At 39.1% G+C, this 26,829-nt stretch overlaps 2 protein-coding genes across 5 annotated transcripts in view; one reads left to right on the forward strand and one right to left on the reverse strand.

Moving 5' to 3' along the window:
• The window catches only part of tspan4a (tetraspanin 4a), a 174,340-nt gene extending 165,630 nt beyond the window's left edge, over positions 1-8,710 (reverse strand). The window contains exon 1 of one of the 3 annotated variants that reach the window (XM_039795901.1): positions 8,576-8,710. Coding sequence is in view for 1 of the 3 variants with exons in the window: in XM_039795898.1 (XP_039651832.1) it covers positions 7,945-7,951 (7 nt within the window). In the remaining 2 variants the exon portion in view is untranslated. Of the gene's footprint in view, positions 1-7,944; positions 7,967-8,568 lie in introns of those variants that run through there. The other 2 variants (XM_039795900.1, XM_039795898.1) reach the window with 2 other exon arrangements.
• Positions 8,711-14,849: 6,139 nt separating this feature from the next.
• taldo1 (transaldolase 1) lies at positions 14,850-26,723 on the forward strand. 2 transcript variants are annotated; one of them, XM_039795411.1, is made up of 9 exons: positions 14,850-15,023; positions 19,331-19,454; positions 20,043-20,150; positions 21,185-21,316; positions 22,306-22,481; positions 23,151-23,348; positions 25,865-26,010; positions 26,182-26,229; positions 26,326-26,723. In XM_039795411.1, exons 1-8 carry the CDS (start codon positions 14,924-14,926, stop codon positions 26,212-26,214), a joined length of 1,017 nt encoding a protein of 338 aa, XP_039651345.1. In that variant the 5' UTR covers positions 14,850-14,923; the 3' UTR covers positions 26,215-26,229; positions 26,326-26,723. The 2 variants fall into 2 exon arrangements, with proteins under 2 accessions (XP_039651345.1, XP_039651344.1); XM_039795410.1 differs by having other exon boundaries at positions 14,851-15,023; positions 26,182-26,723.
• Positions 26,724-26,829: the final 106 nt, after the last annotated feature.

Consider the following 26,829-nt stretch of genomic DNA (forward strand, 5'->3'; position numbering starts at 1 on the left):
TGGTGTTATCACTGAGTAAACATTCATATTTACTACAGGCTGTGATTAACTGGAGTGCCAATTTACTTTTCAGCACACAAAATGTAAAATTCATTTTATCTGTCAAATGTGTCAGATATTTCCTATTCAAGAGACCATTAAAATGATTCCAATCAGCTGCCTGAGACCACTACGTCAGATCAAAGCTAGTTGAAAGCAAACTTGGAATAAGAAACTGATTGTGTAGGACAGCTTTCCATTTAAAAAGTGAACATGAACAAGTCTTAATACCAAATAGAGTAGCTTCAGCACTAGAATGTGTAAGTGATTGGGCGGCTGAGCCAAAAAATAAAAATAAAAACAGGCATGAATGAATCTCATTCAAAGTCTCTGCAGTGACTTGACAACAGAGGCTCCCCATTGAGCTGCAGAAACACTGCAAATTTTTTTGAAAAGAAAAAATAATCCAGATGTGACTAACAGACAAAGACGAAGAAGAGCTAAAGCTATAATACCAGCCACAAATTGGCTGTGTCTAAAATGGGATAATTTCATAATTTCAAAAATGGGGGAAAAAAACAAACAAAAGAATTAAAGCTGTTACATTTTTCATTATGAGGTATTCTGTGGTGGTTGTCAACAACAAATCACAGTTTACTTTGAATTCAGAGAGGCACACTGCAGGACATCATGGGGGTTTAGAAAGTTTCTAAAGGAATTGTAATTCAACTCTAGTAGACAAATGCTCTTCATTTTGAAGTCATGAAAATTGATTTTTACTCTGAGGCAATAGCATGATCTGCCTCCAGGGAGCCAGCCTCTATAAAGTTAAACTAAAGCTATTAAGATCAGCAAAGACCGGCTAGGAGTGGCTGCCAGAAATGAATGTAATGTCAAGAAAGTCAAGCTCTTACTTTGGCTGCTTGGAGAGTAAATATATGAAACAATTCAAGAAACAAATCATGTAGAGAGAAAGCTTTGTGAGAAATTCAAGGAAAGGAAAGCAAAGATAACTTAAACCAACAGAAATGTACAGGAAATATTATGACTTTGTGGGATGCGTGCATGTTTAAAGAATTCCCCATTCAATGCAAAATGACATGCAGTGCAGTTGCACCACCAAGAAGGCTAAAAAGAACCAGCTACAGAATGTAAATGCCTACTGCTATTTTCATCACTTACAATGAAAACTATAGAATCTAAACAAAACATGAAATAGAATATAAAGCTTGGTTATGTCAGCCAGCAAGAGTAAATTATAGTGGACCGGAGGGGAAGAAACATAAAGAGATGTAGTGAGGAGGAGAAAAAAAAACCTGTGTTGTATTTTTTTCTGTGTTAAACTGGGCGTGAGACTGCGAGCCAGCAGCAGTGAAAGAGTGGTGGTTATGGCTTGTGGTTTTCACTCTGCACTAGCATTACAGCAGAGCTCTCAACAAAGAAGAACAGAAGGCACAAAATAAACCCTTCAAAATGTAAGAAGCCATGCTGGTGCCTCCCATCCTGAGAGGACAAGCGGAAAAAATAAAACAACCACCATGTGTATGTGTGTGTGTGTGTGTGTGTGTGTGTGTGTGTGTGTGTGTGTGTGTGTGTGTGAGACATCAAGTCTTTGCAGTCAAGTGCCAATTATTGTCACTGTGACTTGGCTGTCAAACACACTCAGCCTTTATTTCTGTCATTGACTACGTTTACATGCAGCCAATAACCCGTTCAAAACCGGAATATTAGCAATAACCCGGTCGCGCACGGCCATGTAAACACCGGCAAAAACCTGAATATGCTCATATTCCGGTTTTTAAAAACCCGAATATGCTACCTGGGTTACCCCTTTTCTAACCCGAAATTTTGGTCATGTAAACGCGTATCGGCATATTCCCATCAAAAGGAACATTGATTTGTGTTCTGCGCATGTTCTATTCGCAAGGAATCTTGGTCTTTTGAGTAGAGGGACTTCTTGTATGCGCCAGAAAACATAGTTATAATAATAATTTTATACTATAATAATATAGTTATATATACGTCAATGCAGAAAACCGCGCAGTATACCGGAAGTAAACAAGAAGTAGAGGTAAACATGGCGAGACGCAGCACAGCACCACACTTTTGGAGCGAGGAGGAAACCAATTTCTTTATTAGTGTGGTGAAAACCATGAATATAATGTCTTTTGTTGACGGCAGAAAGTACCGAAATAGTGAGATTTATAAGAAGGTGACCGAAAAGTTATTGCGTCTTAAGGTTGTCCGTAGGCTACGTCCAGACGCTAACCGTGCGTCGCCGTTTACGTCGGGATATTGCCAATTGATTACAAATTCCATGTAGGAGTAACTCTCTCTGCTCACGCATGTAAACGGGTTATTCCGAATGTTTCAGAAACCTGAATAGTGACCTTAACCCGACCATAACCCGAAAATTGACAGCTTGTAAACGTAGTCATTGTTGAGTAGCCTAGAAATCTAGACGCACCCTATCGGCAGCAAATGTAATTGTTGGCTTGCGAGCTGGAAAAAACAAATTCTGATCAGGCCAATCACATCGTGTATAGAGTCGGTGGGCGGGCTTAACATAAGGACGTTAATTCCCTGCTACTTGAAAACAAAGAAGATGGCTGCTGCTGCTGTCTTTGGAATCGGCTTTGGCCGCGACTCTGGAAGACTTGGGAGTAGTTAAGCACTGAAATCATTCTTAAAAAAAGGAAGATGTGTTCGGAGTTTTGCCGACCGGATTCGGTAAAACTTGAATCTATCAACTAGCGTTGCTCTGGTTGGCTATGAGTGCAGAGGGAATTTGAAAGACAACCGTTTTTCCCGCCCCTCGGATTGAGCCCTGCCAATGGTGAGTTCCCAGACCCAACATCTTGATGTGGGTCTGGCTTGTCAGGCTAATGGTTGAGGGCAGCCTTTAACAAATCTGTTCCCTACATGACCCGTATGGAAAATTACATACCCGTATGGTACATTTCACATATATATAATATGTTTACGTTACGTTATGTTAAAGTATAGATTTAAAAATGTATAGGCAATATATAGGCAAGGATAACTATGTTTATTACTGTATATTGAGAATAAATAAGAATTAAATCTAGCTATTTAAGTTGAAGTAGCACTTCATTATCAAAGAATTGTCCCCTTTAAACACCGTTAACCCCATATTGTCTTTTCTTACACTTCAGTTTTAAGGATTTTTTAAGGATTAAACAAACAAGATAGAACTATAATATAATCAGTGGTGCTGGTGGATTGTTACCATTGGACAGAATCTGTTTCTACGCGGTTCCAGTATTTAGATAGATAAGCTTCATTAACGGACCGAAATTAAATTGGTACTCTTACTCTTAAGGCCTTTTTATGGTTGTGCGTAGAATAGACAGCGTACCCCCACAGACCCCTCTGCGTCTATGCCGGACCCTACACCGTAGCCTGACGTGCACCTTCCGAAAAATGCAACTACACGTCACAGCAACGCCCGTCGCTCGGCCGTGGCTTGGTAGCGTTCCATTTCCCCATTTCCTGGTTCTCCTTCTCCATAAACAACATGAAATCAAGGAGAGGGTTCACTTTTCCTGCTACAGATGTCTCGCCTTGGTCAGAAAGCACAGGGGAGACGCTTTGTTTCTCTCACTATGACTCTAGAGTCGGTACTCGCTCCGAAGCTAATCGCCGTCACTCTCTCACTTCTCCCTCAACCACACACTCCCCCCACACACACACATGCCGGCTCGACGCACACACCAGCGCACAAGTATAAACATCAGGCCACTTACGTAGGCTACGGCGAAAGCTCTGCGTGGAGCCTCCGCAGAACCATAAAACGGCCTTTATTTGCAGCAAGAAAGCGAATCAGTGTATTTCCCAGAATATCAAACTGTATACTGCTTAAAGATCATACAATTGTTGTTGGTTAACAGCAGAGTCGGAGCATTCAGGACACTAAGGGCCATATTTTGGGGGATGTGGATGTGGTTTTGCGTGCGTCTTTTAATTTTGGTAAAGAAATCGGGTGTGGAATCAGTGAGGATATTCATTACTGTCTACATCATCATGTAAAAATACTCTGCTTTCCAATACTAATTTGTGTCTGATATGGTTTTTCTACAAAAAGTTTAACTAACTAACATTCTTGAAATTACATTTACTCTTTCTCCCTTATTAAAAAAAAATACAGAATCTATAAAAAAAACTAACATTGTTTATTTCAAAAGTTTAACTGCTGGACACAGCAAGCAAGTCTCCTACTTCATTTTAAAGCCCACTCAGTGTTTCAAGCCTCCAGTGCACAAATCACATCACACTTTTTTTTTGTTGATTTATATTTTTTACCTTTATTCAGGGGAGTTTCACTGAGAGGAAGCCTCTCTTTTGCAGGAACGCCCTGATCACATTCGCACAGTTACACCCATTCACACCTGGAAGCTGCCCGGTACAACCATAGTCTGATCTGCTGGCCACTGAGCAGCTCCACTGGAGCGGTTAGGGGTTAAGAGCCTTGCTCAAAGGCACCTCAGTGTTGGTTATGACGCAGGGCCATGTGCTGCTCGCACATATCACACTTGTGTACAGTAAGTTTCATATTGGACCATGACTGGCTTTCAAACTAGCTGTGATGTCACAAATCCTGGTTGTACATACACATGTTACTGTAAACTGAGATTTAGGTGAGCACAGAGAAAATGTCCTCCTTCAGCAAAGGGACGTGAATGCAGCCTTCAACTGCCAAACTCTGCACATAAATCATTCTGTACACTGAAGCTCAAATGTCACAGTCAAGGAACAATAGGCAAAACATATTTTTGAGTAGAAGGGAGGCTGTATTGTATTGATAACAGAAAATGAACATTGTATAATATACTTTGTCTTTGGGGGAGCCTGCTTCCTTTGCACTCATGCGGGCATTTTTTGTCACATTTAGATCATTTCAAATAATGCCTTTTGATCAGTAGGACTCATGACTACAGCTCTGGGTGGCAGTATTCAATCCAAATGCATTTTAAATATCCAAAATATAATTTGGACATATTTGCTCTCTTACCTTGAATACTTGTAAACAGAAAATAAATGTGTTGTCCTGATGAAAACTGATCTAATGTTGTGTTTTTACTGTTGTATACATGTTTTCTGTCCCCTAGTATGACCCAGCAGACCCATTAAAGTTTAATCTCACAGAATATTCTGCCGAATAATTAATTTATGTATCGAGTTTGAGTTTGTGTTTAGTTTATTTATAAAAGGGGACAGCGCAAATTAATAAAACACATGATTTCCCATGGGTTAAAAAAGCCAGAATTAGCCAAAAGGCTATTTTTCATCTGTAGTCCCTTTGGCCTTACCATACCTTTTAGTATCTCACATGTTCTGGTTAGAGTGTACCTTTAATTGATGGTCTGCAGTGTTGCATTCCTCTAAGGTTTATCGTAGGATAACTATTCTTTTCTTTGCTTCACATTTTGTTTTGGCACTACCTCTCACTGTGCACTGTACAACACCTAAAACCTGGATCACCTCGGTCCTGATTTCCCTTCTATATATTTTTCATCCATGTGCAAATGTTATTCCTTCTACCAGAGCAGGAGTAAAGATCAGAATCAGAAAAAAATAAAAAAAATACCTTGCATATGTTAACTATATTCTCATTCTTCTTCTGGCAGGACTGAGGAAAAGTGGGCTACGAGAACATGAGGCTGAAAACTGCAGGCATAAAATATACTGAGTGAACAAAGGGAGAGGGGATCGGCTGAAATCTGGCAAAGAAAAATGTACGGAACACACTGAGGAAAAATTGGGTGAGTGAATTTAGAGCAGAGCAGAGCAGAGCACGCACACACACACATACACACACACACAGAAACACACACACACGCGCCACACACACACACACACCTGCAGGCGCCAGTACAATGCAGCCTTGTTTTATCCTCCTTCAGTAGAGCCAGTGTTAAGGGCAATTATCCAGAGAGTTGCCACACCTATACAAGCCCACAAGTCAGCCACAGAGCTCTAGTTCTAATGTAACATTTAAAGCAAACCCTCGACACCTCGTCTCCCAAACATTTTCACTGCTTCCATCAAAATAGCTAGATGCCATATGCACTAAACACAGATTGAAAACTGTGTATCAGCAGCGGCTTTGGTCTTGGCCAGTGATTGCAGGCTAAATGTGTTAACAGTGGGCAGCTGCCAGAGTCATCGGTTCAGCCATACAAGAGCTGGTGACATGTGGGAGGACATGGGAAAAGGAAGCTGCCTTCTTCTCTTTACTGTCTCTGTCTGCTCATCCTGGAATTTGTCAAGGCAGTCTGACTGTCACCGTGAGCAGGAAAGTGCCATTTCACCAGCAGTATTTAGTTAGGTTATTTAGACAGAACATGAGCTGAGTTTATTTCTAAGGGTAAAATGTGCCCTTCAATAGTTTTATAATGTTTGATTCATCTATCGTTGGTGCTCAGGATTTATTCAGTAATGTAATTTACGTTTGTTTACCACATTTCACAAGCTGCAGCCAACACTTGCATCTTTGATTCAACTTTAGGTTGATATTAATTAATAATTGTGTGAGTGTGAAAAGTAATGAGAAATGGCCAATACACGTAGGGACGCTCCAATCCTCTGGATCCTTAACTTACAATGCCAATTAATATTTTATATAGTTTTTTCATCAATGTCATGATAAAATTCTCTGATTCAGCTTTAAGTCACATTCATTCAACTTCATTTTAAGTGCCACAGCAATCCCTGATGCTTGATCTTGTCTTATTTGTTAATGAGTTCCACGCAGTGAGGTAGATTTTTTAAGTTGAAAAAAAAGAGCAATGGTATTAGACTGGTAATTAGTATCAGCAGATAACTTTAATGTGAAATTAAAAAAAGTCAGATTTGTGCTAATTACGAGTCACTGTACCCCAAATTATGCTTTGAAATGTATTCTTGTTTGACTAATGGCCAAAATTACAAATCTATTTAACTAATTATGAGACGCAATGTAATGTGTCTTCATATTTATGTGGCTGTAAGCAGCAAATGTTTCATGTTTTACTTGACACACACTAAACTAACACTGTCTAATACAACATGCCTGCAATAAATCCTACCCTCATGAAGGTTATGAGTTTGTGCTGCTCTTGATTTGTATTGTGTTATACTGACAGGTGTTTCTAATATTTTGTTCATCACATTTATATCAATGAGGGCACACTAGATAATAGAAACACCTCTCTGTATAACAGCACCACAAACTATAACCTCCAAATGACCATAAAGTTGAATCAACGCCTATTCAGAAGAGTTTTAACAAACACTGAACATTACAACCTTCATGAAGGACTTATTGCAACTGCATTAGTTTAGCTACACTATATGTGTACCTAATAAATTGGCAACTGAGTTATTTATTCCTGTTTAAATCGCTGAAAAAAAAAAAAAGAGAGGGATGTGTGGTGTCTGGAATATGCCTGGCACTACCCAGCAACTCTTTAAGGAAGGGTGTTAACTTTTAATATTTATGTGTTTCAGAATCAAAGAGAAAGATTTTTTTTTTTATAGACTCTACAGTTTGTGCTGATTCTTAACAGTCGTACATGCAGAAGAGATGTACAGAAGAGAAAGATGATGCCATTTCATGTGCACTGACAGAAACCATAATAGACCAGAATACAATGTGGCTACAAGACCTTTGAATAAGAGGCACCACTTTGACTTTTTCTCAGCTAGAAAAACTCTGTATGCGGAGCTAGCGTTGATGTATTTGGACAGCTGCTTTCAAATCCCACTGATGCAACAATACGAAAAATACAGCACAAAACAACATGGGCTATATATAAGGAATACGAAAAACATCTTCTGAGTGAACTGTTTTTAAGATCGATCACCCCTTTAATACAGCCTGTCTGTCTTGATTAAAGTTGAGATTAATGTGCCACATGTAATACGGAGCAGCTTCATCGGAAACAATTTAAGACCTATGCTTACCTAACATAAGGGCACATTGTATGGCAGTGAATTCCTATGCCAGCCAGCCATGGCTATGAGAAGTCAGTGAGGCCTTAAGTTCCTGTAACCCCTCCAGAAGAAAAAAAAAACTGATGGGAGGGAATAGCTTGAGGAATGGTTGGTATTCTGAAATGTTGTTCTTCTCCACAAGTTTATTTCTGTCTTTCATGGAGGTCCAGGGAAACATTTCTCATCCAATCAGAGAGCGTGATTCTCACACATCACCACATTTCCACAATCATTGTGCAACTGATTGTATAGACAACAACTTAGAAAACATACTGGCCAGTGTAAAAGAGTGTAACTTTTATGAGCAAATCATACTGAATGAGCTCAAGTATGATTAATGCAATCCTAGTAAACAACATTCATTAACCAATTCACGGAAGATAAATGGAACCAGGATTTGGTTTATCCCTTCTAATTGGACAAACCCAGCTCCCTATTTATCAAAGTTAAATCCCTAAAACAAGGTCACTGACATCTGTGTTGGAGCTAGAAATACAGAGTTAAAGATAGGAAGTATGAAAGAGGAGAAGCCAGGAATAAGAGTGAGACGATACATCTCATTTGAATAGTAAGAGAAATGTGAAAATGACTTACCACTCACTTATCTCACTCTCTACTCTCTCTCTCTCCCGGCTGTCCCTCTTCTTTCCTCAGTGTATGACAAAAGTTCCTTCCCAAGTTGTTCCTCTCCACAGACTCCCTCGCTGTTTCTCTCTCTCTCTCTCTCCCTCTCTCTCTCTCTCTCCCTCTCTCTCTCTCTCCCTCTCTCTCTCTCTCTCTTCCTCTCTCAACATGGATGCACATGTGACTGTCACTGGCCAGCTGAAATACAGCAAAAGGCCGACATCTAGTGGTGAGTAAAGGCATGGCACTGAATATAATGTTATCCTTCGCAGAGTTGTTGGCAGGCTTACTGACAATTTACAAAAGTAATTTACAGGCTAATTTGCTCTGGTTCAGTGGGCGTTTTAAAAACTGATGAATATACACAGGCCATCTGGATCTGGCCATCCACAGACCGTTTGCTGGTTAATAAGCAACTTATTTTTCGTTAAACTAATCAAAAGTAATATTTTCATCATTAAGTCAGCTTATTTTCACAGTTCACCAGAGGTTTTTCACTCTGCCTTTGTCAGTTAGATTCAACTTTAATGTGAATAATAAGCATTATTATTATTTTTAAGCATTATTGTGTTTGACCATATTATTATTATTATTATTATTAAAGTTTATTTAGATAGGGACAGATAAAAAAAACAAATAAGCTTAAACAGTCATCTGATGTATGTATCATATAGTGTTTTTAGCTGAAGCTAATTCACGACACTTGTCCCTAGTAGGGCTACGCTTTTGGTTAAAAATAAACTTACAGATTAACATTATTAAAAATAGCCTCTTATTCCTGAGTTTGGAATGGAAGACAGCCATCTCCTCTTGGCGCTGGTTTGTGAAAAAAAAAGTATTGGACATTTGTCAATGTTTTTACATATTTGTGTGTGTACTGTCCGTAGACTGAGTCTATGGTACTGTCAATTACTTGTTTTCTTAACGTTTACATAATGTTTGTTATACTTGAGGATTCAGCCCAAAGGTCACACAGCCATGTTTCACTGCAAAGAACAAAGTTCTTGTTTTTGTTTCTTGTAGGAAGAAGAACACAACTAAGATATGCAGCCATGGTTGCAGCTCTGTGAGGCTGTATGCAATGGTTGGAACCATGGCTGGATTACTGAACTGGTCTAGGCCCAGGGGGCCCTAAACCAGAGCCTCTGCGTGAAGTTTCTGTTATTAACTTTGGATTTCTTGTCACATTGTCAAAGGGTTTAATGTCAATAACAGAGCCCCAAAAGTCCAACAGAAAAACGGAAGTTAACATTCACTTTTAAGGTGTCACAAAGAAATCATTATGATACATTAAAGGTCCAATGGCATGAAAATTTCACTTTATGAGGTTTTTTAACATTAATATGCGTTTGCCTCAGCCTGCCTATGGTCCCCCAGTAGCTAGAAATGGTGATAGGTGTAAACCGAGCCCTGGGTATCCTGCTCTACCTTTGAGAAAATGAAAGCAAGGAGCAAGGTTACCTCCCCTTTCTCTGCTTTGCCCACCCAGAGAATTTGGCCCACCCATGAGAGAGAGACATCATGGCTTTCAAACGAGCAAAGTGGCAGTTGGTCAAGCCCCCCCCCCCTCCTCAATAGCTACAGACACAGAAATGGCACGTCCTATGGAAAGCTCATTGTGGGACTGGCTCTAGTGGCTGAATTTCGGGAAAGAGACTTCAGATAGAGTATTAAGGGACCACTAAGGTCTATATAAAAGCATCGAAAGAGCACCATGTCATGGGACCTTTAAAAGTGAGTTATTATCCCCTCAGTTGGTCTATGGGACTGTAGAGTGGCTGAGTACTCTATGCCAGTGGTACCCAAACATTTCCACATAGGTGGATTCATAGTGAAAATAAATGAATCCTCTTTTTGTTGGGGACCCCCTGGAACCCCCCATCAAGGACCCTGGGACCACTGCTCTATGCAATACAGGCCCTTCAACTCTGAATAAGCTTTGGCCTGCTAGTGGCACCAGAGGAAAGGTCAGAGGATCACCAAAGTCAGTAGGTTGCATTCTCTAGGGGCCATGAACATCTGCAGTGCACCCAGTTTTCATAGCAATCCATCCAGCAGCCTTGTTGTTAATCAGTCTGAACCAAAGTTGTGAACCGACACACCAACTGACAGACATCCCTTAAGCCATGCCTGTAGTGTGGCTAAAATATTTGACTTGTTTTTATTGTTTAAACAAAGATACAGGTGAGTAAATGTGTGATAGTTTCCTCTTTTGCACAGTAACACACAGCTGTAGGACATGGCTGGGTGATTCTGGGTTTTATAGTGCCAAAAATCTCAAATAAATGGTATATTGGTTTTAGATATTGGTTCAGACTTTTGATTTTGTCACCGTTTTACAGTACAATCTAAAACCTATGCTGAGCTTTTCATTATAAATACTAGTGGGATCAAATTAATGGATTTTGTTTTTTTATTTTAAGGATTGCGTGATCAGGGGATATTAAGAATTAACTTAGTATGTTGATACATACAAGGAGTCAGACTCCCGTTTTCACTAGACTTTCATTATACTCATACATACATACTGCAGACGACAAAATTACAAGGCAATACTAGATACACTTAACAAATACTTACTTAAGCAAAAGTACAAAAGTACGTGTATTGGCATCAAAATATACTTAAAGTACCAAAAGTCATAGTACTAATTATGCAGAATGGCCCATTTCAGAATCATAAAAATACGTATAGCCTATAATAAATCAAAATATAAATGTAGTTAAAAGTACAATATTTCTCTTTGAAATGTAGTGAAACGGAAAGATTGAAAATAGCATAAAATGAAAATACTCAAGTAAAGTACAAGTATTGTAATTGTATTTAAGTACAGTACTTGAGTAAATGCAGTTACTTTCCACCGCTGAAGTGCGATGATCCTGAATTGCAGCTTTTTCACAGGAATTGAATTAATTTGACCTTAAGTCCTCCTACTGTGTGTACATCAAACAATATCATAGACCACAAAACCAAGAATAAACGCAGGCCTAGACCTCTACAACCTTAACATTACAATCCTGACATACTGGAAAAAAGAACTGAAAACTGCAAACAGAGAAACAGAGAAACAGAGAAGAGATCACAATGTACCCTTTTTGCACTGATGTAGGCTTTTGTTTTTATTTGGAAATTTGGAATTTTAGCTTCAGGGTGGAAATTATTTGTCGAAGAAAGGTTTTCATGAAAAAATACGATGCTCTTTGAAATTACCCATGCAATAATCAAGGCCTTTATTTAATTACTAATGACAACTTTGAGAAATTGTTAAATATGTATATGTCAATAAAGCAGACCTACAAGGTTGGTAATAGAGTAAGTGACAGTACCATTCATTATGCTGCAAAAGCCTGAGGTGTGAATTATTGTTTTTTTAATACAGGCACATACACTGAAAGGTGAGCAAGGCAATTACAGCTAATGGTTTCTTAAATTAAATTGTTGATGATTGCAAATAAGAGTCATGTTCAAGTAGCTGTTACTGGAGTGCAAGAAGATATATCAGGAACAGGTTCCTCAGAACAGTAATCAAAATCACATAATGTAATGGCGTGCGGTTAAAATGCTGAGCAGACTCTGTACTCTTTGTGTAATTAAATATATATAACACTTTTCATGTACTATTCTGTGTTTCATCAAGTAATTTAAATGTTATCGCATAGCAGGTTCAAGAGAACTCACATTATTTTCCAATAAACATTGTACCAATACTTGTCAGAGAGGTGACTCAACAATAAAGGCCTTACTTTTACTTCTGTAACAGTTTGAATGCAGGACAAATGCAGGACTTTTACTTGTTATGCAGTACTTTTATACCATGTTGTTACTATGTTTGCTCAAGTAAAAGATCTCTAGACATCTTCCACCACTGGTTAACTCTTACTGTAGTCGTGACTTGAGAGACTATGAGATATGCAGTGGTGGAATGTAAGTACATATTAGTATTAGTACTAGTATTATACTTAGGCACAATTTTAAGGTACTTTACTAGAGTATTTCCATTTTATGTTTATACTTCCACTCCACTACATTTTTTCTTAACTTTAGCTACTAGCTACTTTGCAGATTATTATTAAAACAAAATATACTACTAATAAATTATGATATATCAATATGGATTAAGCCATCTGGCAGTAGCCTACATAAATATATTAAAGGTCCCATGGCATGAAAATTTCACTTTATGAGTTTTTTTACATTAATATGAGCCTGCCTATGGTCCCCCAGTGGCTAGAAATGGCGATAGGTGTAAACCGAGCCCTGGGTATCCTGCTCTGACTTTGAGAAAATGAAAGCTCAGATGGGCCAATCTGCAATCTTCCCTTTATGACGTCATAAGGGGAAAGGTTACCTCCCCTTTCTTGTAACCCCACCTTTACCATTAACCCTTTAAGCGCCAAAGTCGCAAAATTGCGACAGGACGCGGTACTGAATCAAACAGCTGTTTTCTCTGAATAGAGTGTTATATGTCATTCATACTCCCCTCCACTAGTTGGCAGACATACCGTACTAAGACCTTAGCTCAGAAATACATCATGCTTCAATGCAAAATGTTCGAGGAAATCCCATCCAAACTTGACTTTTGTTGTCAAAAGCGACTAGCGACTTTTTCTGGTGTTATTGGAGACTTTTGTGGTGTTTGGAGACTCGTGAAAGAACGTATCACTCTGCAATTACTGTGCTCAACAAGCAGCGGGTGCTGCCATGAGCCCCTCACCCCCGTCCAAAGCCCTCACAGGCGGTCAGTCTCTCAGTAGCCTCACGCAGCAGTCCCAGCCTGCCGTCAGAGCAGAGAGGAGACACACAGCACTCCGAGTCCAGGCTGCATTGAATCACGTATGCGCCGCCATTCTTGCCCTGGCTTACAGAGCGGGTGTAAATGTAAATGTTTACGCATGCATCACTAATTATAATGCAATGTTATATATATAGCCTATTATATTGAAATAGGTAATTTTGCATAATTAATACTTTTACTTTGGGCACTATAAGGGACCTTTCGGTATTTATGGAATGGATCACCGGAGGAAAATAGGGGAGGGTCATGTCTTTTTATTCTTTACTGAGGGGAGGGTCATCCAACATTTTTCAGTCCAGAGGGGGGGCTCACCCAACTTTTGTATTCATGAAAACGCAAAATTTCAAAGTGGCTTGTTTGGTGCATAATTTTCCATGTAGCTCTTAGTCTCGGCCCCTGCTACCAGATGGGTCTGACCCATGACTTGCTGTGGGGCCCCCCTGGTGGCTGAAACGGATAATTGCATTGTTTAAAAAATGAGTGGAATCATGGGCTCAGTTTGGTTTGAAATGTGCTGGGGACAGAGACGCATTTGGAAGTACAAATCATTAAAAAACTTGCTGTGTATTGTAAATAATGAAATAATCTATAAATAAAATAATTGTGTAAAACAATATAAACAGGGCAAAACATTCGGTGGGAGCTGCATTGTTAAGAGAGACAGCACTGGCCGGGTGGGAGAGAGAACAAAGTTTGAATCACTTCAGTAACTGGTTAGTTGTGCAACTTCAGTAGCTAGTAGACAAGGCTATTTTATTCACTTTAAAAATCGGGTTAAGTGATTATTTTTTACTGTGTCCTAAATAAATTAGTCACGACAAAAGATTTTTCCATGAATCCTCTATGTTACTGGTTATAACGTTACCTAGCTTGTTTGGTAGCTTGTTGGATAGCTAGCTAGTTAGTTAACGTTAGCTTGCTTGCTAATTCCACCCAGCGTGCTTTTACTGGTTACAGAAAATGCTAGTTAGTTAGTTAGCTAGCTTTCTTGCTAGGGGGTTCAGTTCTCAGTTTAGCATAATATGTATTAGAGAAAAGAATCACTTCATCCGATGTTTAAAGTGAATAAAATCACTTTCCAGCCTTCTTACTGGAGTTCCACAACTACACATATCCTGTACAAGTACAAAATTGCTTTTGAAAAATGTCATGTTTATTGTCCCCCCCCCCAACTGTTAGATGAAATTTACGCCCATGGCTGAGACACACAGGGGTGTTGCGCTCATGGATGTATTGCGCTGGGAAGAAGAAGAAAAGTAGTATAAACAATATATTGCGAGATAACGTTAACGCAAAACTTATTGCAGGGTAACGCAAAAGTAGTCCCCAAAATTTCTCGCCGTCCTCTTTTTTTTCCTAAAGCCGAGATAGAGCAAAATTACTACTCAATTCTGCACGAGCTCCTGGAAGTCTTCTCTGTCCAGAGCGCGCTCCCGCTGACTCCTTTCTTGCGTTGCGCGCTCCCGTCTCTCTGACATTCCGCCTGCTCTCACGTGTTTTCTGTGTATAAAAGGGTCCCAGTCTCTCATCATGTCTACTGTGTCACCAGACAAACGGCGAAAAATGGAGTCAGCGCTGAACCAGCTGAGGAAACACACTGTGGTGGTGGCAGACACCGGGGATTTTAACGGTAAAAAAAGCCCCTGCTTTTAAACTAATGCTAATGTTAGCTGGTTAGCATGCTAACTAACTAGCCAAGAAGGATGCAGCTTTAAAGTGAGTGACCGCCGTGTCAAAGTATGAGCCTCAAATGTTAGCATAGTCTGATTTAATTTAGACCGATAGGCTTATGTTAGCTATCTTACTGTCAGGCTAACAAATTCCTAGCAGGTTTTTACGATAGTTTACTTGATAACTACTGAAGTTGACAATCTGATAATCCGATTAACGTTAACGTTACTTGTTATTAACGTTACCCGCACTAGCAAACTACGGTAACGTTACTAATTTACGTGACGTCTTTTGTTTATTCAATTAAAAATGCACATATTTTGTTTACATTATCCTTTAAACAACCTCAGAATTGACTTGACTTGAAACTAGATACAACTTGTAGCTACGTGGTGAAAATATAGATGATGTGGTGTCGAAACTAACTGCTGTGCACCCTGAGTTAACAGGCAAGAGGGTGTTGAAAGTGTTCTTCCTGGTTTGTCCCTTTCATGTCACAGAGGTAAAGGGCATGTTTCTCAATGGCTCAGAATGAGGAAATTTGTGCGGTAATGCAATAGCATTGTGACGAAAACCCGATAGTTCCTCATCCAGACGTTGCAGACTCAGGATGACATGACAAAACTGGTTTGTGTGACAGCCAGGCCTGATTCAGGAAAGCTGATAGTGTTCCACACCAGGAGCGGTGGCTGTTTGCATATACTCTTTAATGTTAGTATGTCTTTTGTTAAATTGCACACTTACTCTACTGTTGCTTTACTGTTACCTTTTTCTAATGAAGGAGGAGTCTGTTAAGGCATGCATGAATTTAGTGCAGTCCAGTAGTGCTGTAATTATGTGATTTAATAAATTGGTGGACCAACAAATTAGCAACAGTTTTGATAAGTGGTCATTGTTTTTTGTTTTTTTTTAAGTTAAGCAAAAATACCCTTCTTTGATTTTAGCTTCTCAAAAGCAAGTATATTATTTGAATATTTTGTTCTCTGATTTTTATATTTAAGTTTGATATCTTAAGGTTTTAGATTGTTTTTCAGACAAAACTGAAGCAGCATTGCATAATATTCCTGTTTTTTGCGATTTGGCATAGCAAGCCAGCTAACATTACTTACTAGTCCAACAGCAAGATGGCCAGCTAGCCATCTGTCTTGCAGCCTTTTTATTTCGCAAAGGTTTCGCCAGTTGGTTGCAGCACATCAACTCCAATACAACACTGCAAACTGAGCAGGGTAATTACAATTTGCCAGCAAGTGGCAAATACTTTTTCACATAACAATGTCCTCCACATCGACAGTGTCTGCCGATTTGAGCAATTTAATCAAATCCTCTCTCAAAATTTGTGAATACCTCTGTCAGCACAGTCATTAAAAAAAAAAACAAGTTGTGGTCAGAAGAGTGGTTACTCAAGATTTACACAGCCATTGGCTTCTTTCTTTTTTCTAAGTATTGCATGAATGTTATACGATTTCTCAGGTTTCACTGGGTGTAAGTGTAGACCTGTCAAAGTCAAGCAGCATCACGTCTCTTTCACATAAGAAATGCAAGAACTTGGTCAAACATGGTGTAACACCACACTCTTTCTTCACTTATGTAAGTTAGTGGAGGGGGGGGGAGAGATTCTGTAGAATAGCTTGAAAGTTAATAAATGGGACTGAGCGGGCACAAGGCTGCTTGGGTAACTAATTAGCCTACACGGTTATTGATTTTAAAGAAGACCTTTTGATTTCGAGAATATTTCTCATGAGATAAAGAATAGTTCCCTACTGCTTTTGGCAGATGAAAGGCTTATGTGCACTATAATATCTATTTAAGGCAGTAATCTGACTGGTATTAAGTAGCCTACTTTTTTTTCTTTCTTTTTTTTTTAGTCAATAATGGTTATTGGAAATATAAAGCTTGATTTTATTTGGTGATTGCATTTCTAGTATTTCAATGCACCACCATGCTCGGAGGAGGATTTGTGTAGAAAGCTTTTAGCATTCAAATTTAAAACCCATTCATCAATGTGAAAAGAAGTTTGCCTTATTTTGTGGCTAATGGCATGTTTCCCCACATGCTTTTACACATCCCTCTGGACATTTACCTGATGCTCCAACAAACTACCAAATCCTGCGACTGCAAAACAAGATTGAAGATGCACCTGTACCGTAATCTGCTAATGTGCATGTAAATGTAGTTTGTGCACATTCATGTTCAACTTATAAATTACAAAAAAAGTGAAAGCATTCTCTACTACACATTTTAAAAATGCAGAAAGCTTTCTATTATAACTTCAGGCTATATATTTGCCCAGTTGATTACGTGTATGGTCAGTGGAAATATATTTGGGATGGCTATTAAAGGAGTTAAAAAAAAAACAAAAAAAAACAAACAATGCTCCAGGTAGTTGGGAGGCAGACGGACCCTATGTTTTTGGAATACTGCTGGAATCAGCACTTGAACTGTGTAGAGTCTTCTTCAACTGTTGGTCACGAGTATCCAGTCCAAACCCACTGAGCGCCAGAAGGATCCACTTTTTTTTTTTTTTTTTTAGGGGGGGGGGTAATTGGCTCCAGAACAGGGGTAGGCTTTGTTCTTAGGCTGAAGAGCTGGCAGCAACACCAACTGGACTCTGCAGCAACAATCGAATGCTGACCTAAAACCACTGTGCTTCATGAAAAGGCCGCTCATGCATATCAGATTACAATCTGCAGTTCAGTCCTGTAAACTGTCACAGGATGTTTGTAGAGTTCTGCATGTTATGGAATTATATTTTACCGGTAATACGGACCTTGTGACATTTTGATATATCTATCTGCTTCTTCTGACTCTGTCTGAATAGGTTTTTACAGAGCCGTATATTAGAGAGAGTTTGGCCAACTCAAATCATGAGCGCCATATTGGATACCATCGTCAGATGACTCAACAGTGTAACCCTATGGGGCGAATATGCTATCTTGAAATAAATTGCTTATTTTCACCATAAACGGGCATATACAGGTTATTTCCAATATTTGTCAATATGTAAAAGGCCCTTACGGAAATATTCCAGTGTATATTTACCTTCTGTATCGTAAATGGGCCTCTTTAAAAAAAATGCCCATTGTAGTGAGTGACCACGTCGCCTACAGCATACGGGTAAAAAGTGTGTTTTGGTCAGGTTTAAATCGCGGTAGGACAGGACCATAACGTTATCACGCTAGCAATAATAACTTGGTAGTAACTGAGCCAAAGTTATGTATTAATAATATTTGGTCTAAATCCACATAAATGGCATGCCTGCGTGGTCACTGTATATTACATCAGAGTTACAGATGACAATTTAAGTCAGACTAGCTTAAATTAAAGTCATCATGACTAGGGCAAGATCACAAGCATTTAGGTTCATTGAGTTCTAGCGAAAAAGCTAACTAGCATAAGGCATGGCTAACTTCAAACCTCATTCTTTTCTAAAGCAGTGTTAGAACTTTTTTGACCGCATGGTACACATTAACGATTGTATTACTATATTTGTCCTATGTAATTTGTTATAAGTCGATAGAAATTGTGAGGTAAATTGACATTTACCTCACAAAATAATGAACAGCTCCCATACTTTTTGCCTTTTTGGTTCACGGGAACTTGTGAAATCTTTTGCTGCTTCGCTGTCTTTTATTGCAGCCAAACGTGCAACAGTTGAGCATTTTTTCAGTGATTTACGTCTTTATTTATTTTTTATTTATTACATTTGTCCACTATTGTCAATGGGAATCAGATGAATGTTGGTATCCAACGTTTGAGTTGTAATAAATCCCAAATGTTGAATGCCATCTTTGTCCTTTACCCTTCCCCTTTTTATGTTTTTTCTTTCTTATTAAATGTATTATAGAGCAGTCATTTACTTCCTTATTTTTCAATTTAGTAAAAAAATATATATTTGCAGTGCTATATTAAGCTTAAGAGGGAGATGCATTCAAAGTAATAAAGTTGCTAAAACTGTTTCTGTATCATGAATTGTCTAAATGTTTTAATTTTGACAGATCATTAACCTTAACATTGCCTACACCTGCAGATAATAAGAGATGTAGATGGTCAGTCGTTTACTGGATCAGAAAAACTCCAGAAATGAGAAGAATATACATCAAAATCCGTTATGAAGCATTAGTAAATCTCCCACGATTCGCTCCTTGGCTTGGGGATGTCTAATACATAAATGATCCCATGTATAAGATATTTGATATTTATAAGACTGTGATAAACCAGGTTAACAAGGTGTGTTAACAACTTTCCTCCTGTCTTCCCGTCCTGCAGCCATTGACGAGTACAAGCCACAAGATGCCACCACTAACCCTTCTCTTATCCTGGCTGCTGCCAAGATGCCTGCCTACCAGCACCTGTTGGATCAGGCCATTAAATACGGCATCGCCAAAGGCGGGTGAGATGTTGCTCACAAATGAGAGCTAAACTCAAACCCTTTTTGTTTTTGTTTGTTTTTTATTATAAATGCAACCATTCCTTAGTTGTTTACCTAGTTAAATTACCCCAGGGACCTAAATATAAACAGCCCTGAAGTAGAAGTCATTTGCTAGAGAAAGGGAAGATTATTTTGTGGTGTTTGCAGATGTTGCACAGTACATGTTTCCTTTTGTGCAAGGTGTTGACTAAGTTCCTTAATTTACAGCAGGCAGTTAACTGTAATGCATTAGTATGATGCCCTTTTTTTTTTTTTTTTTTTATATAAATGTGGTTAAACATATAAAAACATTTAGCATTCGGTGTTAGTGGTTTGCGACTTTGCACATTACTAGTTGCATATATTAATAACAACTACACAACCATTGGCTGGAGGCTACTTGTCCTAAACACCTTGCATCTTTCACATCTGGTTGTGATAATGTTATAGGTATTGTCCCTGATAAATGAACAATAAAAAAAAAAAATTAAATTAAATTAAAAATCCCTGTTTCAGTGTAACTCTGACATTAAGTTACCCGGCTTCATAATAATTACGTTCTCTGTCCAGAACTGAAGAGGAGCAGGTCGCCAACACAATGGACAAGCTGTTTGTGACTTTCGGGCTAGAGATCCTCAAGAAGGTCCCAGGCAGAGTCTCTACTGAGGTGGATGCCAGGTAGGTGCAAACAACATATCAAGTAGAGATGGCCCGATACAATTTTTTTGCTTCCCGATTCCGATACCTGAACTTGCATATCTGCCGATACCGAGTACCGATCCGATACCAGTGTGTCATATTTTATTACGTTTTAACAGCTGTATACTACTATCCCTGTATGGATGTGATATTATTTCTATCTTTGTCAGTCTGGCACAGGTTCAAATCTTTGTGAAACATGAACAAACACAAACGATGAATGTCACAGAACTTTCTTTTATTATCCAGTTTGACAGTCAGTTATAACGGGAAAAAGAACATAAATAAACTACTTTTAACGTAGATTTTCTTTAGGGCTTTATTACATGGAATCGGATCGGTGTATAAACTCCAGTACTTCCCGATACCAGAGTTTTTAGGCAGTATCGGAGCCGATACTGGAACATCTCTAATGTCAAGGTGCCAACTATGACCGGAAACTTGTTACGAAATGTTCACCGTCTTTTCAAAATAACCCGTATACTGAGAGAAGCTTAACCCATGTGCAGACATTCTGATATTCAGAGACCGTGTTGTTGGTTATGTCATCACTCTTAATGTAAAACACTTAAACAGGTAATCCTTCTACAATATTTTTCTGTCCATGTTATACCGTCACACAATTTACTTCAAAGCTCACACAACATTACGGTCCATGCCTCTAACTTAAAGGTGGCGTCTGCGATTATTGAGAAATATATCGTTGATATTTTGAACTCGGCACCCATCCCGTCAGTGCTCCTTTTTGAACCGTCCCTCTCCCTCCCACTGCCTTTCTCTTATACATCCATGGCATTTCCCCCCCCTGTCCTGTGCATGCCACGGCTCTTGCTGTTTGACCAAAAGAATCAAACCACACCCCTGCGATTACCGGACAACCTGCTCTTCTGGCTCAGCCACCGCCACCCAATAATGCATTATTCTTAAATGGAACAAAATATTTGTGTCTCAAGATGTAATGCAGCTAAATGTTTAAATTCGTAATGGCTTTGTTCTTTCTCTTCATCCTACAGGCTATCTTTCGATAAAGATGAAATGGTCGCCAAGGCCCTGAGGTTCATCGCTCTCTACAAAGAAGCAGGCATTGACAAGGAGCGTGTGCTCATCAAGCTGTCATCCACATGGGAAGGAATCCAGGCTGGCAGGTGAGCATATAATGTTTGAGCTGCTCGCCTACCATTAATCAGGTCTGTCTCAGTTGCATCTTTCTCTCCCTCCCTTTTGCCATCTCTTTACTTTCCATACTATATGGATAAAAAAAAACAAAAAAAAACTAAACGATACTTAACATAATACACCATTGCTTAGACATGAATAAACTAAAAAGGAATCCAAACAACTTTCAATAAATGAATCAACTGTGAAAATAATTTTGCAACCCTAATCAAATCATGTTGTAGTTTTCTACCGTATTACGCTAATTTCAGTTAGTAGGCAGGGAGTAAAGGCAGTATTTTAATTTGTCAGAATTTTGTCGCCATTTTGCTTATCCCCTCGATTCAACATTTCTTTGAGGGGAAAAAAAAAAAAAAGACAATAGTGGACAAATTGCAAACTGCATACACGTGTTGTCACTGTATAAACTCCACCACGACCCGCCAGACCCACTCTCCCGAGTGGTAAACACATACTACAGCTGCCGTCTGCTGTTGGGTATAAACATGGGGGAGGAGGAATGTGACGCCTGACTGAAGAGCTGATGAGCCGTCAAGTCTACAAAGACAGTCAAATAATTCAGGCACATCACCGAAGAGTATTTGAGCGACGTGAAGGGAAGGAATTGTGACAATATGTTATATAACCTATAATGTGAACAAACTCATGGATTTCTGAGTGAAACGTGCATTTACCTGTCGACACATCAATGTCACTGTAATACCTGGGTCTTTCGTACGGATACCAAAACCACCAAATCTACCTAGACTGCGACCTGTATCTCTGTTAACCGGACTCAACATATTTTAACCCGTGCAAAATAATAAGACTTGCGTTTCTCTCAACCAAAAAAGACTGCACCCTGAGATTAGAGTATTGTCTCATTTCCCACCTTTTTTGAGGAGGTTCTGGTTGAAATGGGAAGCAGGGGAAGAATGCAGGTTTATATCTAGACATATGTATTTTTTTTTTTGTACAGGGAACTCGAGGAGAAGCACGGCGTTCACTGCAACATGACCCTGCTGTTCTCTTTTGCTCAGGCTGTGGCCTGTGCAGAAGGAAAGGTAACACTTATATCACCCTTCGTTGGACGCATCCTCGACTGGCACAAGGAGAATACAGGCCGCACAAGCTACGAGCCCCACGAAGACCCAGGTAACAAGGGCCATCCTTATGAAATGTTCATTAAATTGGAAAATAAGTATGTGGAAATTAGAAAGTAGCAGCGTAAGACAAGGTATTACAAGCAAGTTACTTGTCCTTCCTAAAGTCCACAACCATCTCCACTGTCTTCAGAGTGGGGATCTTTTGATTTAGTTACTTTTTCAGTACGAACTACGGCTGTTTCTTAAAACGACAAGTTCAAACTAACTAGTTTGTTCAAATTCATTTGGATGCAACCCATACCCATGTATAGCGTAGTTCTCGTGAGTCTGAGAGACCCTTGAGCTGTGACTGTCGCATGAGCATGTGTGGCAAGCGATGACTGACTTTTGGTCCTGTTATAAAACCTCACAAAGGTCATCACATTTTCAAACCGCTGTGCCTGAGATGCAGCTTTATTTTTATTTTTTTATTTTTTTTATTGATGCACACATTTCATGTGTACTCTTGCAACCCAGTGCTTCCAATACCAAAAGAGGATTGGCGGGAATATACGGTCCTGATCAAGTGCAGTTAACGATTTTAAACATCCTTCTGTTTGAACTTTGATTAGGCTGGGTTTAGCTTAAATGGAACTACTAGTCAAGTCTGGCCCCAAAGATGCTGGCATGCTTGGCATTTCATGCATTTAGGCTTCAAATTTGTCTCCACTTTCCCCAGGTGTGCTGAGTGTGACCAAGATTTACAACTACTACAAGAAGTTTGGCTACAGCACGGTGGTGATGGGCGCCTCCTTCAGAAACACGGGGGAAGTGAAAGCCCTGGCAGGCTGTGATCTGCTCACCATCTCCCCTGGGCTGCTAGCGGAGCTAAGCCAGGACCACAGCACCGTCACAGAGATGCTCAATGTAGAGAAAGGTACTGTTCTCTGATCCAAAGGCTGCCTTCCTGCAAAATGCTGTCTGTTTCTTTTACAGCATAGAAAAAGCCTTCAATACTGCCTAAAATGTTGGTATCAGCGAGTCAATGGAGGAAATACTGGCTTTAGCGTTGTTGTACGAGAAGATGGTCTTTCTACTTAGCAAGTTTCCTCAATATCTGATGACGTATCATGGTCATTTTTATGATTTTAATATGTTTCTCTTTTCAGTTTCGATGGATGTTGCTAATTTTAGGTCAATTTTTTTATATTGTTACTGCACTATTTCAAATTTTAAATGTCTTATTTTACTAAATTGGCTGCACGTTTTTTTTTTTTTTTTTTTTAATTATTTCCGGATTTATTTATCGGTTTAACAGGAAAAATGGTATTGGAAGGTCTCTTATTAGAAGTATAAAAAGGAAAGTTGTTGTTATTATTATTATTATTATTATTATTATTATTATTATTATTATTACAGAATAAACCCAGATGATTGCAGTCTGGTTTTGACATCTAGTTGTATTACAATACATATTTTCATGAGATTGTAAAACTATTTATTCTGTGTGCTATCTGTTCTGCAGCTTGTGTTAAAGCAAACAATGTCGCACAACAGGTGTCACTGTTATTAAAGGACAATTCCGGCGCAAAATGAACCTAGGGGTTAATAACGTGTACAGAGTCAACTCTTTTCTGGGGGTCTGGGACACGTTTTCATGCTAATCGAATGTGTCTCTCACTTGAAACAAGCTAGTTTCAAGCGAAATTGTATTTTTTTTAAATGTCTCCTTCTACGGTCTACAATACATATTGTACATAGTAGGGGTGGTACGGTTCATGAAAAAACACCCGAACCGCTCGGTTCGCTAGTCTCTGTTCGGAGCGTGTGTGTACCGCACGGTTCGTCAGTACACTGTTAATGTGCACTAACCTCTTACTGCCGTAGTGCCCACTTTATACACCTATGTTAAAACACTAACTGGAAATGACGAGCGGGATGGGCGTGACAAACGCAACCCATGGCAGCTGATTGGACGATCGCGTCACATGGGTCTGGTTGGTCCCTAATTTCAAAACAGACTGTCATGGCGGCTCGTTCAGAATACAATCTCATATTGTACTAAAATAGTTCACCGAAACGTGTTTCTGAAAACATTTTAAGCGAGAAATAGGCCATGCAGTTGCTGAATCTGTCTTCATTTCAGATCGACAGAAGTCAGTTTAAAAGATTTTCGTCAGATTTTGAGAGACACCGAGCCGACCGCTCCTCAAGTGGAGTGGGGTGCCGCTGCAGGTCACGTCACGTCACCTGCAGAAATGTCAAGTGGGAGAGAGGCTGACCGGAGCTGTAGGATGCGCCAGCGTCGTTTATAGTCTGGTGTGTGGGAACATTTTGGATTTCATGGTACCTATGATGAAATAAAACTATATATAGAACTGCCACTGTGTGCATGTTTTGTGCAACATGTATTCAATATGCTAATTTTAGCTATATATCATATGCTGAAGTATATTCTGGAGTGTTAAAGATTAAAAGAAAAAATAACAAGAACCGTACTGAACCGAAAACCGTGACCCTAAAACCGTGATACGAACCGAACCGTGGGTTTTGTGAACCGTACCACCCCTAGTACATAGCGTAGTTTTTGAAGGGCTGTTCTGAAGAGCCCTGATGTTCCCAGTTGTCATCAGTTTTCATTCGGGGGGTACACAGAGACGAGTTGGTTTGGAACATCAGTTGACATTGACTATATCCATATAGACCTAAAGAGGCAACCCATTAAACTTTTGGTGTAGATGTTTAACATTACCAGCCCTGCTGCAGTATATTTACACATACTATAGTAACTGTTGTTACGTAAGGAAAGAATAAGCTCATTAGGTTTTTTTTTAACCAACAAAGAAGCACATATTATGAAGGCCGTTGTTTAGAGGTTTTTATATCCCCTCTAAAATAATATGATATTAAAGAAGTATTTTACTGCTACTGGAAAGAGGGCCTTTTAATTAAACTCTGCTGTCTATGCAGTTTGAAATTAGTTGGTGCTACATGGAAAAACTGATATTTTACATAAAAGGTAGAAAACCTACAACTACCAGAATGCACTGCGTCAGATGAAAAATATTTGCAGTGCAAGGACTAGTTTGACTGGGATAGATAGATAGATAGATATCACACTTCTTTTTTTTCTTTTTTTTTTTTTTTTTCTTTTTTTTTACTTTTGAAAAACTGAGCCAATCAATCCCTCATTTACGTCTGCGGTGCGCAATCCCAGAAAGTTTGTATCATGTGAATGTGCCGACAGTTTTGTTGTCATTGCTTAGAAATTCCTCATGGGGGAGACCGAAACTACGGACTACAGCTTTAACAAAAGTATTTTCTGAACATTACAAGAGCAGTGGTTGACTGAGTTTCCTAAAGACAAAATCTGACTGGAAATCTATAAACGGGCCTGCTTTTTTATTTATTTATTTATTTATTTTTTATTTTTTTATTTATTTTTTTTTGCAGCCAAGGCCTGTGATCTGGAGAAGATCCACCTAGATGAGAAGGATTTCCGCTGGCAGCACAATGAGGACCGCATGGCCGTGGAGAAACTGTCTGACGGCATCCGCAAGTTCGCTGCTGATGCCATCAAGCTGGAGACCATGATCAAAGTAAGTGGTTTTTTTTTTTTTTTTTTTTTTTTTTTGTGTGTGTTTTTGTACTAATGACTTTTTTTTTTTTTTTTTTTTTTTCTCTTGCTACCAGTATAGAGATTATTAAATGTATGCCACATGTTTTGACAAGCTGTGTTTTTGACTCTGCCTGTTTTTTCTTTTTCACAGGAGAAAATTCTCAATGTTAAAAACGGCCAGTAGTTAACAGATTTGGCATCTCCGGCGGCATCGACAGGAAGTATATAAGGAGTTATCGGGCTGCCTTCCTTTTTCAAACTACCTGAAAGAAGGTCCAGAGCACTAGGCCTTCCCTCTCCTAATCTGACCAAACTCCAGGGACCCTTCTCCTGAATGGACACCTTTCCTCTGTTTAGGCTGGGATTAACTCTCGTCTGTCTTCTGACCAAACATACATGGTGATTGATGCTAATGTTGGTGTGGAGTTGACGTGAAATAGTCTTAATATTTACTAGAAATTTGACCAGAAAAGGGTAAAAAACGTTTAATGTCTTAATTAGTTTTGGTATTGCTGAGTAATATCATGTGACTGCTGGAAAGGACCATGGGCACTTTTTTGGCAGGAAAGGACCACAATTGTCAACACCATTTGGATGGGGGTTGAGGGTAGAGCTTGATAAAGACCATTGTACCATCATTCCTCAGAATATAATCTTTTGCTTTTTCAATGAATAAAAATCTCTGTCAATAAATTTTGTTTTTGTTATACTGTTTCTGTCTTGGTTGACAGATTTGTGGTTTCCACAGGTGTCAGACACACAAAAGAAACACTACAAGGCATTTTGACTGGAAGCTACG

The sequence above is a fragment of the Perca fluviatilis genome, chromosome 3, assembly GCF_010015445.1.
Source record: "Perca fluviatilis chromosome 3, GENO_Pfluv_1.0, whole genome shotgun sequence".
NCBI lineage: Eukaryota > Metazoa > Chordata > Actinopteri > Perciformes > Percidae > Perca > Perca fluviatilis.